The following is a 14,222-nucleotide window of genomic DNA, read 5'->3' on the forward strand; positions in this document are numbered from 1 at the left end:
GACGTCTGGTTCCTATCAGCACCACTGTAAACAGCTCTGACTCTTAAGTTTCTCTAGAACTTCTCTAGGCGTTTCACACCAAACCACTCTGAATGACTCTGTTTGCATCTCAACCGCTGAATTAAGCAGAAATATGTGAAATTGCCCTTTAAGTTATTTCTAACAGACTTGTTTATGTGGTTTCTGACCCCGCATTACATACTAAAATCTATAAACAAAGACAAAATTCAAGCTTGTGTCTCTTCACCTCAGCACAGAGAACAGATCTTATTAGATTGTGAGCTCGTAAGTGGAGCCAGGAGCTGCGATGATTAAAGAAACTGGATGGTTTCCTCATGAGTCACTCCGCAACAACAACACGGCATCAGCAGTAACTCACAGGACCACTTCGAGGCATCCTGACTATACTTGGACCCACAGCTCCAAAAACACAGCAGTGCAGATAATATGGAACAGAACCGGAGTGGAACTTCCTTCCAGATGCACAACAGTGATGAACATCCATCAGGTGATCAACATCAGGTGTGAAGCTGGAGCTTCTAAAGACTCGGGTTCATCCTGGCCAGTACAGTTTGTACAGAGTTACATCACAGTACTTAAGAGCATTTTGATGATGTTGCAATATTTAGTTTTTCTCAGCTTTGCCAAGAAACTGGAACCAGCAAAACAACTGAAGAACTACTGGAGCTTTCACACTCAAAGCCCAGTGCGTCACAGTCATTAGTAGTGGGCAATATGTGTAAAAATTCATATCACAGTATGATTAAGATTACTGTCTCGGTATCTATCACATTACTGTATAATTATATATATATATTTTTAATTAAACCATTTTGGACGCTTAAGTAAACCTAGATTAACAACAGCATATTATTCTAGATGTGCCTTCACTCTTATTAAGAACCATATTTAACAACTGAAGTAAATTTAAAATATTTTTATTGGGCAAAATAGTAAAAACAGAGACAAATAATATATACACACACTCTTGGCAAAAAGGGTTCTATATAGTACCAATAAAGGGTTCTTTAGTAAATTTTGCATGATTAAAGGGTTCTTTGCATCATGAAAGGGTTCTTCAGATTGATGGAGTATGTGCTGTAGATGGTCCTATATAGAACCTTTTTGAAAAGGGTTCTATATAGCACCAAGCTTGACATTTTAACAATAGTGGAACCATTTTTGGTGCTATATAGAACCCTTTTAAAATATATTCTTCTATACAGAACCATCTACAACACATTCTCCATCAATCTGAAGAACTCTTTCATGATGCAAAGAACCCTTTAATCATGCAAAATTTACTAAAGAACCCTTTATTGAGGATTCATGGCTCTATATAGAACCATTTTCTTTACCAAAGAACCTACGAAGAGTGCAGTTTTTAAGAGTGCAGATGTTGATGTTGCCTTCTAACCCTAATGAGATAAAGGCGAGTGTGTGTAAAGCCTAAAAATGGTACAAAGCTGAAGTCAGCTACTTATTTGCCAGCTTCTGGTTCCAATTTTCCTATTCCACCTTAAATGGTGCAACAGGTACATTCTGGCACCTGAGGCCTGATTGCTTTATGACAGTTTTAAGAAGGTTTTGGCCTTAAAATCCACTCCTGGTAGAGGGATACTGCAAAATAGTCCCCTAAAATGTTTTTTTTTCAGATTTATGATCTGAAAAAATGATTTTCCCATCAATAACATTCCATATAAACTCAGAAGACTCGTGTAGGTTCACTGGTGGTTCTGGATAGTAAATAAAATGTCTATATTTGTGTTGCAGTCATGGCGACCCCTGGTTCCTATCAGCACCACTGTAAAGACATCAGAGTCAGTAAGCTTCTCTACAATGAACCAAACCAGACTTTGTTTACATCACAAGCACTGAATTATGTAAAAAAAATTTATGCAATTCTATAAATATAAACATAAATGAGGTCATAATGGACCGCCGTCCCATCTGCAACTTGTTACGATGCAGTTTATAGACTATATTCGGATTGTTGTTGTTTATAAGCACTGACCACATCCATCATCCTTAGAAGGGCATATTCTGACATAGTTTTCACGAAAAAGATAATATCTCAACATTTATCTCCAGCCAATCGTTGATCATTAGCCCTTGACATCACATAATCCAGTTACAGCTACAGAACTCGGGACATGAGATAAAAATGGGCCACTGCTTGCGTTGATGCTGATGTCAATATGACAGGCTGCCTGTTTTGCTGCCAGCTTGACATGGATATAAATTACAGAAGCCAGTTTAACTAAACCTGCTCACTATTTCACAACCTGTATTCTCTCTGATAAGCAAAAGGCCTTCAAACAAAGTTCACCAAACACCAAACAACAACCCCACCCCCACCTCACCCCCCCGCTTGTCTGGCCTTGTCAATGCACAAAAATCTACCAGAAATTGCACAATAGCCCTCCCCTGACAAAATCTATACACAAGCAAGTCATTCACAGCCATTCAAACAGCTGCAAAAAGAGCCTTTATAGTAGAAGTTAGCGCTCAGCTGCATCCCAGCGCTCATATAGAGCTCGACGCTTAGTCACTAAAGTAGACCAACATCCTCTGAGCAGAGACAGAAGAATCAGAGAACCCCCAAAAACAAGCTGGTTTTCTCAGGACATCTCACTTCTCCACCACAACAGCCACCACGGTCGCCCGAATTAAAGCACACAAAGACAGCCCTGCAGGAGCCTGCGAGGCTTAGACCCAGTCCCATTTCTTATTTTTACCCCTACCCCCGTTTTCGAGGGTCATCTTGCCCCTTGCGCTGCTCTGTGACCCTACCAGTCTGCAGTGATAGCAGAGGAGGGTAAAGTTCAGCTCCTCACTGCTGGGCTTTAGTTACATTTAGAGAGTCATATGCCTTCAATGAGGGGGCAATTATTTATTATCACCCACCCCGAATTCTTCAGTGATATGAAGCTGAAATCAGATATTCACCAGATTCTTGTTTGAATGTTCCCGTTCCACCTTAAACGGTGCAGCAGTTCTGATGCCTGAGGCGCCAGAATATAACTGCTGCACCATTTAAGGTGGAACAGGGAATTTAGCGACTGAGACGTCAGCACTAATAGCGATTTTTATGCTTGTTATAAAGAAAATAACCATAATACACCGAAACTACATTAAACTAAGATAATCCGATACTTACTGTAATTTTTAACAGAGAAAATTCTCACATTTGTGTGTTTCTCTGGTCTCCTGCTCAGCCGTCTCGCCAGATTTTTTTTCTTCTCATAACTCTCTGTTTGGAGTCTCTGAAAAACCTCAGTTTGGAGGGTCACTTAGCCCAAACACTTCACCCTACCCCTCTATCTCAACAAGAATCGGGACACCCTACCCCTAGAGATGAAAGCGCAAAACGGAGGGGTAGGGCTGAGTGGTAGTGGCGAGGGGTGAAACTGGACTGGGCTTCAATCTTCTTCCTTATGCTTAACTTACGTCTTATTTTCTCAGAAACATCTGAAAATGCATAACTTGTGCTTAATAGAGTGTCAGAAGCTGCATAAGCCAGTCTATTTGAGATTACTTCGCAACTTAACTTGGACTGCACTCCGTTCTTTGCAACTTTGCACACAGTCAGTTCAGCTCTTTGGGCGAATTCGGGCACAGTTCATCCCAAACAGGACACATGGCTCAGCTCAGGCAGCTGCGGAGCCCCTTGGGCCGATGGCTAAGCCGACGGGGCAAGAGAACGCTTGTAATGTTTGGCAAACAAATGAATACAAGATGTTCGCTATCCTCTGTAGGTCTGTCCCAAGGCTGGATTACAGGCACGGCTTAAACACACATGATAAGTATGCTTTGTTTACTATTCGTTATTAGCACCACCAGCAATACTGACGACCATTCCTTTAAGGCTGACTGTGGTATTAGTAGTGGAAGTAAAACTCTGAAAGACTGCGCGACAGCGGGAGAATGGAAAGACAGCAAAAGAAAGGGGGGTGGGGGGCAGATAAAGAAAGAAAGAGAAAGAGATGCCCATCTGGCCCGAAGTCCTCTTAACCTCCTAAACCCTCTCCGTCTGCTGGAAGTCTTTAAGAGGTGCTGAATGTCAGTGGCACGGCGCCTCTGCCTGACCTACAGGCCTGTGAAGCAGATGGCCCAGTTCACACATGCCTGATTAACCGTGTTCCCGGGACATTTCCCACAAAACTTTCCACGGGAATTAAGAGGTATCACTCCGGCCCGAAGCTGGAGTAATCCCTACCGCCAGGCCCTACCTGCTCTGAGAAGATACTGGACAACGTCTTCATAAGCATGCAGCAAGGTTGCTCATGTACACACTTAAAAAAGATGGTTCTTCAAGGGTTCTTTAGTAAAGAAAATGGTTCTAGATAGAACCATGAACACTCAAAGAACCCTCTGCATCATTAAAGGGTTCTTTACATCGTAAAAGTGCTCTTCATGATGGAGAATGTGTTTTATGTACTTCTATATAGAACCTTTTCTGAAAAGGCTGTCACAGGCTTGACATCAAAAGAATGGAAAAAAACGTTTTTTGGTGCTGGAGAGAACCTTCTACTCTACAGTATATTCTCACATTCTACAGAACCATTTAGCGATGCAAAGAACCCTTTAATCGTGCAAAGAATGAAAAATTTGCAGTATATGGTTCTATATGGCACCAAAAGGGTTCTTCTATTATTGTGATGTCAAGCCTGTAACAATAGCAGAACCCTTTTCAAAAAGGTTTTATGTAGAACCATCTAAAACACTGTCCATCAATATTAAGAACCATTTCACAATGCAAAAGACCCTTAAATCGTGCAAAGAACGAAGAATGTGCTGTATATGGTTCTACATATCACTAAAAGCGCTGTTATTATTATGACGTCAAGCCTGAACAACAGAAGAACGCTTTTTGGTGCTACATAGAACCCTTCTCAAAAAGGTTCTATACAGAACCATATAAAAGACACTCTCCATCAATCTGATGAAAGCTTTCACTGTGCAAAGAACCATTTAATAATGCAAAGGGTTCTTTGAATGTTCGTGGTCCTATATAGAACCATTGTCTTCACTATTTAACAGTGAGCCTCCAGGACCACAACTGAGGAACTCTCATGTAGAACCAGACGTCAACTTTATCAAGGAGAACTTTGTATGATCATGATGCCTTCAAGATCTCAGAGAAAGCTGGTCCTCACAGATGCACAAGAGAACTTCTAGAAGTGCAAAGCAGCCAGAAGAAAAAGAAAAAAGAAGAAAAAAACTACAAACAAAAATCGAATTTTCCGTTCCACCTTAAATGGTGCATCAGCTCCACTCTGGCGCCGCAGAAGTGCCGCCCAATTCAACCATTTAAGGTGGAACGGAAAATTCGAATCGGAAGCTGTCGAGCAGGATCTTCAGCCTCACTGGAGGAGCTGAGGGAGGCTGTTTCTCCTCCTGTGGAGGCTGAAGAAGCTCAGGGTGATAAATTCTCCCCTTCAATCCTTTTAGTTTGATCCCTAATCGCCTTCCTGCTCCAGCTGGTCAGGCGAGGGAGAAAAGCTCAGTGCATATGAAACATAGAGGCGCCTGGCCTTTAGATCTGTAAGGTTCCCCCAGTTCCCCGGTTCCCCGGTTCTAGGTACATACCCATCGCTCTGCTCTCCCAGATTTCAGCTCCTCAGTCTCTGCGGGCTCAGCTGCGCGCGGATGTGGCGCGTGGGAACACGGAGCGAACGCTGCACTACGGTAAGCCACGCCCCTTGGACTACGATTGGCTAAGAGCGGCCCGCCTCTCGGCTCTAATTGGCTAGATGAGTCCACAACTGCCATTTACTCAGCTTTGTGTATTTTAAGCAGCATTTTGATTGATTTTCCAGTGTTTCCAAATTATGTTGAGTTTGGGACAAAAATATATTTATTTATTTTATAAAAATAAGCTCAAAGAGGATCTTCACAAACTATTTTACTTTATTTTTCATTTATTTTTTATTTTGTATATACAGTATGACATATTTTCATTTCATATTTTTTATTTCATATTCTATCTTCTACATATTCTGTTTTGTTGTTCAGTCTGGTGGTTTCCCATGTTTGTGCAGGATAGATGATCGATAATAAAAGAAATTAAAAATAAAATTATAGTACTTTTATTTCTATTCAAGCGTATTAATGAGGAAAGAATCCACTTTCTACTCTTTGATTACATTTTAATCATAAGCACTTAATAACTGCTTTGCTATTCTGTGACACAATAGAAATCCCATAAACATCACTTGCTGTTCTAAAGGATGCTGGAAGAACCTCCACTGCAGTTCTGCGAGTTACTTAATAATTATTGTTATTAATTTTATTTTCTTTCTATTTGAATTCTGTTTACTTTTACTAGATGGATACTTTCTTTTGATTTTATGTTGTTGTTCACTGCTTATTGTTTTATTTACACTATTTTACTGTTTTATTTGATTATACACTCTTAAAAATGATGGTTCTTCAAGGGTTCTTTATTAAAAGAAAATAGTTCTATGTTGAACCATGAACACTTAGAGAACCCTTTGCATGATTAAAGGATTCTTTGCATGGTGTCAGGGTTCTTCAGACTGATGGACAATGCGCTGTAGATGGTCCTGTATAGCACATTTTTGAAAAGGGTTCTGTACAGCACCAAAAAGGGTTCTGCTATTGTTAAAATGTCAACCTTTTCAAAAAGGTTCTATATAGGACCATCTACAGCACATTCTTCATCAATCTGAAGAATGCTTGATGATGCAAAATTGACTAAAGAACCCTTGAAGAACCATCATTTTTGGGTATGTATGAAAGGTGCTATATAAATAAACTTACTATTATTATTACGCCTTGCAACTGGCTCGCACTGCAGTGGGGGAGCAGGAGGTGTGGCCATGCTGAGTGGCTCTCGTGAGGCGCCGCACGCGCTGTAGGAGAGACTTTTATTGGGAATAAGTTGTTGTTGTTAGCCTAATGGAGTGCAGATGTTGTTTGTGCTATTCCGTGCTGGGCTGTGGGGCAGTTGATGCAGAGTTAGTGCCTGCCGTCAGGTGAAGTGTGTGGCTGGAAGTGACCCGTCCTCTTAAACAGCGCTGGGCGGCAGGTCTTTCTCACTGCCTGTTCAATAAAAGAGCATTGGCCTTTGGAGCTCAGTGTTTCCTGTGTCTTATTCTCTGCCGACACCACATTATCATTTCAAAACTGTTCCTTAGCTGCTACTTTTGTATTTCCACTTGAGTTGTTTTTTGGAAACATACTTTTACTGCAATAATCATCGGCTGAAGCTCAAATGGCTCCTTACTGCCTACATAGTGCACTAGGTAGGCCTTAAATGAGTGGATCCTGCACCTGAATAGAGTATAATATGCCTAATTAATAACATTTGTGATTCAGCCTATTTTAAAAATTTCTTTTGATTTTTTTCATGTGATACATACATCATCTAAACCGCTTATCCTTCTGGGTTGCGGTGGGGTCCCTGTTCACTGCTTATTGTTTTATTTATCCTTTTTATTCAATTATTATTATTATTATTATTATTATTATTATTTAGGTTTTTTTGGCTCCTCCTTTTGTATTTGTACTCAAGCTGCTTTTTGGAAAGATACTTTTACTGCAATAATCATCAGCTGTAGCTCAAATGGTTCCCTACTCCCTACACTCTCAAAAAGTATGGTTCTTCAAGGGTTCTTTAGTACAGAAAGTAGTTCTATATAGAGCCATGAACACTCAAAGAACCCTTTGCATGATTAAACGGTTCTTTGCATCATAAAAGGATTCTTCACATTGATAAAGAATATGCTGTATATGGTTCTATGTAGCACCACAAAGGGTTCTGCTATTGTTACGAAGTCAAGCCTGTAACAACAGCAGAACCCTTTTGGGTGCTATATACAACCCTTTTCAAAAAGGTTCTATGTAGAACCATCTAAAACATTTCTAAACTACTTCTGTTCCTTGTACACTGTGGCCACATTCAGCTGTACGGCTCCATGCGCCGTGGACCAACGAGCACGTTCCCCTCATCGCCATCCCTTTCAGAAGACGCCAAATGGCAGCATGAAATGACCCAGCTGGGTGGAACAGAATCCGACCTCCTTCAGGGAGAAGAAATCCGCGCATTCAACCGGTTCACTGTATAACAGGCTGAGCAGAAGCACTGCATTCAATAAACACAGTGAAAATGAATCTATTCACAAACACTTCTCTCTTTCTTATCAGTCTGGTTTGATGGGCCAGGTGCAAAACCCAGATGATCATGTGCAAAACAAGTTCTTATTAGGTTTATTAAGTGTGTTTTATACTGACTGAATTAGGCGCCCAGAAAGGCCAGGAAATAAAACTTGGCAGTTGGTGCTTAAATTCATCATTTTTCCATATAGAATCCAAACTGCTGCATTATACAGCAAAAACTATGATCTGTGGTTCCTGTGTCCTCATGGAGCCTGGAGACATGAGCATTCTGATGAATCAGATAATCTCCAATACCTCCTACCTCCATATGTCAATGGAATCACAGAATAATGGAACAAATGTTCTGAATTAAAGGGGAACTCCACCAATTTTTCAAAATCTTTGCACAATTAAATGGTTAAGATGTAAACAAGAGTCGTTCAGAGTGGTTTGGTTTGAAATGAGTCAGACCTGTTCACAGTGGTGGTGATAGGAACCAGACGTCCGTCTCTAAAAGCTCCCTCACAGAAAGTTACTACATGAAATAGAACCTTTTTGAAAAGCTCTCTATAGCACCGAAAAGGGTTCTTCTGTTGTTACAAGCTTGACATCAAGCGTACACTCTTAAAATAGACGGTTCTTCAAGGGTTCTTTAGTAAAGAAAAAGGTTCTATATATAAGGATTTTATCTGCTGTACTTTTGAGGTGATCAATAATTTGCTACAATCAGATCAAAGACCAAAAATGGTAAAAATAAAGAAAGTGGTTCTATACAGAACCATGAACACGCAAAGAACCCTTTGCATGATTAAATCGTTTTTTGCATCATTGTACATGGTTCTATATAGAACCTATTGTTACAAGCCAAAGAACCCGTTTTTTGATACTATAACAAGAGTGTAACAATAGCAGGACCCTTTTTGGTGCTGTATAGAACCCTTTTCAAAAAGGTTCTATATAGAACCATATACAGCAAATTCTCCATGCAAAGAACACTTTAATCGTGCAAAGGGTTCTATGAGTGTTTATGGTTCTATATAGAACAGTTTTCTTTATCGTTACCTTTTGTGGTCTGATAGTAAATTATTGATCACCTCAAAATTACAGCAGATAAAACCATGAATGTTTGTGATCTTTCAACAACGTTATGAAGAGAACACGGTTATTGTCAACTTACAAGATTCCCATTCCTGTGACCTGGGTTTGATTCCCGGCTGGTGCACGAAGCATCTGTTTGTCCTTGCATTGGTGGTTCAGTGGTAGAATTCTCGCCTGCCACGTGGGAGACCCGGGTCCGATTCCTGGCCAATGCAGCGCTTTGGGGGCAGTCGTGAGCTGGAGGTTAAGGAACCAGCCCTGTGACCGGAAAGTCGCTGGTTTGATCCCCTGAGCCGACAGTACGTAACTGAGCAAGGCACCTAACCCCCAACTGCTCCCCGGGCGCTGTGGATGAGGCTGCCCACCTCTCAGGGCAAGTGTGCTCACTGCCCCCTAGTGTGTGTGGTGTTTCACTGCACGGATGGGTTAAACGTGGGGGTGAAATTTCCCTGTTGTGGGACTAATAACGGTCTCTTAATCTTAGCAAACCCTTGAAGAAATTTACCAAGAATACTTCACAGTGGTGATAGGAACCGAACATTTGAAGAGATTGATACCTTTTTCCAACGTTCCATATAGACTCAGAAGACTCGTGTAGGTTCACTGATGGTTCTGGATAGTAAATAAAATGTCTATATTTGTGTTGTAGTCATGGCGACCCCTGGTTCCTATCACCACCACTGTAAAGACATCTGAACCATTTCACACCAAACCACTCTGAATATCTCTGATTACATCCTCAGTGATTGAACTATGCAGAAGTGGGTGGAATTCCCCTTTAAAGGTACAGTAACAAAATCAGTTTAAGAGTGGCTGGAAAATGGTCATGATTTATGATTGTTTTTGGTACATAAAGCAACATAATGCTGTAAGTGAACCTCAGGGAACAAATGAAACATAAGAAATGTGGAATATTGGTACTTATGGGCAAAGGGCATCGGCTGTTAAGGGGTTAAGTGTGGAACACCAAGCCAACCTGTCATCTATAATTAGATCTGAGCTGCTTCCCATTCACAGTAATATTACAAAGAAATGACTTTTATCAGAGTCCGCTCGGTTCTGTTTATCACAGTTCTTTGGGTTTATCTGGTTGGCAGTAGTTTGTCTGCCTCTCTGATGCTGCTTTTTCCATAGTAACAGCACCACATCTGATTGAGAAAACAAAGGAGGCGTTCAAAGCATTTATAAACATAAATCTTCTCCGTCTGAAGCTTTCGGTAATTGCTCAAAGATCCACCAGGACAGAAAACGCTGGAGCTTTGACCCACTTCAGCGAAGGTTACAGTGTTTCTTTATGAAGTTCGGGCAGCTTTATGACAAAACCATCTGTTATTGCCATTTCCTGGAGGGGGGTGGGGTGAGGGGTTGGGGGGGTGAATGAAACACAGACAGACACAAACACGTCTTTCTTCCTTCAGCCCAGAGCAGCAGAGGTAACATATCAACCCCATAAGAAAGAACGCTATCAGTGGACGGTCAATAAACTGCTGTAAAATGTTTCTGTTTACAGATAAACTGTTCACAGAACAAATTCAAGGTTGCAGCCCTCGCAGTCCAGCCATAACAAAAACAGGCTGTAATTGTAAGTGCAGATCCTTAACTTTCTATCTATACCACATTTGTAAGTACAACCCCATTTCCAAAAAAGTTGGGACACTGTGTAGAATGTAAATAAAAATAGAATGCAATAATATACAGATCACGTCAACCATATTTTTAAATGAAAATAGTACAAAGACAACATATCAAATGTTGAAACTAAGAAATTTTATTGTTTTTTGAAAAATATCTGCCCATTTTGAATTTGATGCCAAAAAAGTTTCAAAAAAGTTGAGACGGGGGCCTGTTTACCACTGAGTTTCATCAGCTCTCCTTTTAACAACACTCTGTAAGCGTTTGGGAACTGAGGAGACACTGCTGTAGATTTTAGAAAGTGAAATGTTTCCCTGTTCTTGTTTGATACAGGATTTCAGCTGCTCAACAGTTCAGGGTCTCCTTTGTCGTATTTTTTATTTCATAAAGAGCCAAATGTTATCAGTGGTGACAGGTCTGGACTGCAGGCAGGTCAATTTAGCACCCAGACTCTTTTAATACAGAGCAATGCTGCAGAATGTGGTTTTACACTGTCTTGCTGAAATAATCAAGGCCTTCCCTGTAAAAGACGTCGTCTGGATGGCAGCATATGTTGCCAAAAGTATATATCGTTCAGCATTAATGGTGCCTTCATAGATGTGCACGTCACCCATGCCATGTGCACTAATGCCCCCCTACACCATCATGAATACTGGCTTTTGAACTGTGCACTGATAACAAGCTGAGTGGTCTTTAGCCCGGAGGACACAGTGTCCATGATTTCCAAAAAGAATTTCAAATGTTGATTCGTCAGACCACAGGACACTTTTCCACTTTGCCCCTCAGTCCATTTTAAATGAGCTCGGGCCCAGAGAAGGTGGCAGCGTTTCTGGATCTTGTTTATATTTGGTTTCTTCTTTGCATTTTGGAGTTTTAACTTGCATTTGTGGATGTAGTGACGAACTGTTTTCACAGACAGTGGTTTTCAGAAGTGTTTCTGAGCCCATGCAGTGATTTCCACTACAGAATCATGTCCGTTTTTAATGCAGTGCTGCCTGAGGGCCCAAAGATCACAGCCAGCCAATATTGTTCTTTGGCCTTGTCCCTTGCGTACAAAAATACCTCTTGATTCTGTGAATCTTTTAATGTTATTATGTACCATAGATGAAGAAATCCCCAAGTTCTTTGCTGTTTTACGTTGAGAAGCATTATTCTTGAATTGTTGCACTATTTGATCGTGCAGTCTTTCACAGAGTGGTGAACCCCTCCTCACCTTTACTTCTGAAAGACTCCGCCTCTCTGAGATGCTTTTTTATACCCAATCATGTTACTGACCTGTTGCCAATCAACCACCAGGTGTTTCTTTTTAGCATGACACAACTTTACCAGCCTTTTGTTGCCCCCGTCCCAACTTTTTTGGAACATGTCGTTGCCATCAAATTCAAAATAGGCATATATTAAAAAAACAACAATAACATTTCTCAGTTTCAACATTTGATATGTTGTCTTTGTACTATTTACAATGAAATATAGGGTTTAAGTAATTTGTATATCATTACATTTTGTTTTTATTTACATTTTGCACAGCGTCTTTTTTTGGAAATGGGGTTGTAGAAGAGATTTCTAGAAGAGAAGACTATTATGATTTGAATTTGATGAAAAGTTGTTGTTGTGTGTACAGTCTTGTTTTGCAAAAAGAAAAAAAATCTTAACATTTCTGTCATTTATGAAAGTCCATCACCACCAGGTAGAGGAGAATGTTTTTCTCTTTCCACCTGGAATACAACAGCAAACTCTTACTAACACCCTAGCAGCCACCTGGAATACTGCAGCAACCTCTTACTGACACCCTAGCAACTACCTGGAACAATACCAGGGAATTTCTTAAGCTGCACAATCACTGCATTTTTTTCAGTAAATGCACTTTTCTAGTTAACTACGTAATTCATTATAGCAGCGTCCACTTTCTGGGAACACTCCCTACAACATTTTGGAGTGTGTCTGTGGGAATTTGTACCAATGCAAACTATGTTAACTGTAAAAATGGATGCCATTAGTGATGCTAATGTACTTTAGTCCAGGTTGATAGATAACAGTGAGTAATACAGTGACAGAAACCACATAATGAAGAATATTAGAGATACTAAACACCTCCACACAGTGTGAGGTGAGTGTGTGATGACTTAGTAATAAGGCACAAGGCTTATAAGTGGGTTATAAGCTACCATTAGCTACGTTAGCAGTGCAGCTAACTAAAACATGGAGGAATTTGAACTATCGCTTTAAAGAGTGGAGATATGTTACCACATGAAATGATGGCGCAACTGTGAAGCTCTGTGTGTGTTTGAGGGAGGCGAGGGGAGCAAAATAAAATTCCACACATTTTTGGGGCATAGTTCTTAATAATAGATTCTACAGAAGAGAGCTAGCGAGAGAGAGAGAGAGAGAGAGAGAGAGAGAGAGAGAGAGAGAGAGTGAGAGAAAGAGAGAGAGAGAGAGAGAGAGTGAGAGAAAGAGAGAGAGAGAGAGAGAGAGAGAGAGAGAGAGAGAGCAAGAGAGAGAGTGAGAGAAAGAGAGAGAGAGTGAGAGAGAGAGTGAGAGAAAGAGAGAGAGAGAGAGAGAGAGAGAGAGAGAGTGAGAGAGAGAGAGAGAGAGAGAGTGAGAGAAAGAGAGAGAGAGAGAGAGTGAGAGAAAGAGAGAGAGAGAGAGAGAGAGCGAGCAAGAGAGAGAGTGAGAGAAAGAGAGAGAGAGAGAGAGAGAGAGAGAGAGAGAGAGAGAGAGTGAGAGAAAGAGAGAGAGAGAGAGAGAGAGAGAGAGAGAGCACAGCGAGGAAAAAGAAAGAAAGATAGAAAGAAATAACACATTGTGCTTGACTTTCCAATAATGACCAAGGCAGACGGACTCATAAAGGGTCAGGAGAAGTGCCCAGGGACAGAATGCACTCAGAGTGGCCTCTCATTTGGAGGGAGTTTGGAAGGAAGTAATATCTGTAGATATTTCTTGAACACTGGTGTCGTCAGGGGGCAACATGAGGTGGGCACTGCAGTCAGCACTCATTATATATATCACTGCTGCAAAGTTGAAAGGATTTTAGCCCAAACTTGGACAAACTGAGTCCAGTCTGCAGGTCTGATACACTGGCTTCTTCGGCAAAACTTCAACAGGAGATCCCTCATAGCATTTAATGCATATAGAATTTAACAATCTTGGCTTTAAAATGGTATTAAAATGTACACAATTTTCAACTTACTCCAGAGGCAGATGATCAGCCAAGGAATGTTTGGGGTTTTGCCTCCTTAGTTTAGCGCTGGTGCCACCAGGATAATTTTGCTATGAAACACTAGAAGTCAACAGTCACCCGAACTTTTCAATCTGGTTTAGAACACAAACCTACTGTGAGCTAAAAAACGTCTTCACTCCTACTCAAC

At 40.8% G+C, this 14,222-nt stretch overlaps 1 protein-coding gene and 1 non-coding gene across 2 annotated transcripts in view; one reads left to right on the forward strand and one right to left on the reverse strand.

Moving 5' to 3' along the window:
- gpm6bb (glycoprotein M6Bb) overlaps positions 1–5,696 on the reverse strand; it is a 53,820-nt gene extending 48,124 nt beyond the window's left edge. Inside the window, exon 1 of the mRNA XM_036575598.1 lies at positions 5,593–5,696. Coding sequence (XP_036431491.1) covers positions 5,593–5,596 — 4 coding nt within the window. The 5' untranslated portion in view covers positions 5,597–5,696. The remainder of the gene's footprint in view (positions 1–5,592) is intronic.
- A 3,670-nt stretch (positions 5,697–9,366) lies between these two features.
- On the forward strand, positions 9,367–9,437 carry trnag-gcc. The gene has a single exon. It is a non-coding gene; the product is annotated as a tRNA-Gly (tRNA).
- Positions 9,438–14,222: the final 4,785 nt, after the last annotated feature.

The sequence above is a fragment of the Colossoma macropomum genome, unplaced genomic scaffold, assembly GCF_904425465.1.
Source record: "Colossoma macropomum unplaced genomic scaffold, Colossoma_macropomum, whole genome shotgun sequence".
Classification (NCBI taxonomy): Eukaryota; Metazoa; Chordata; class Actinopteri; order Characiformes; family Serrasalmidae; genus Colossoma; species Colossoma macropomum.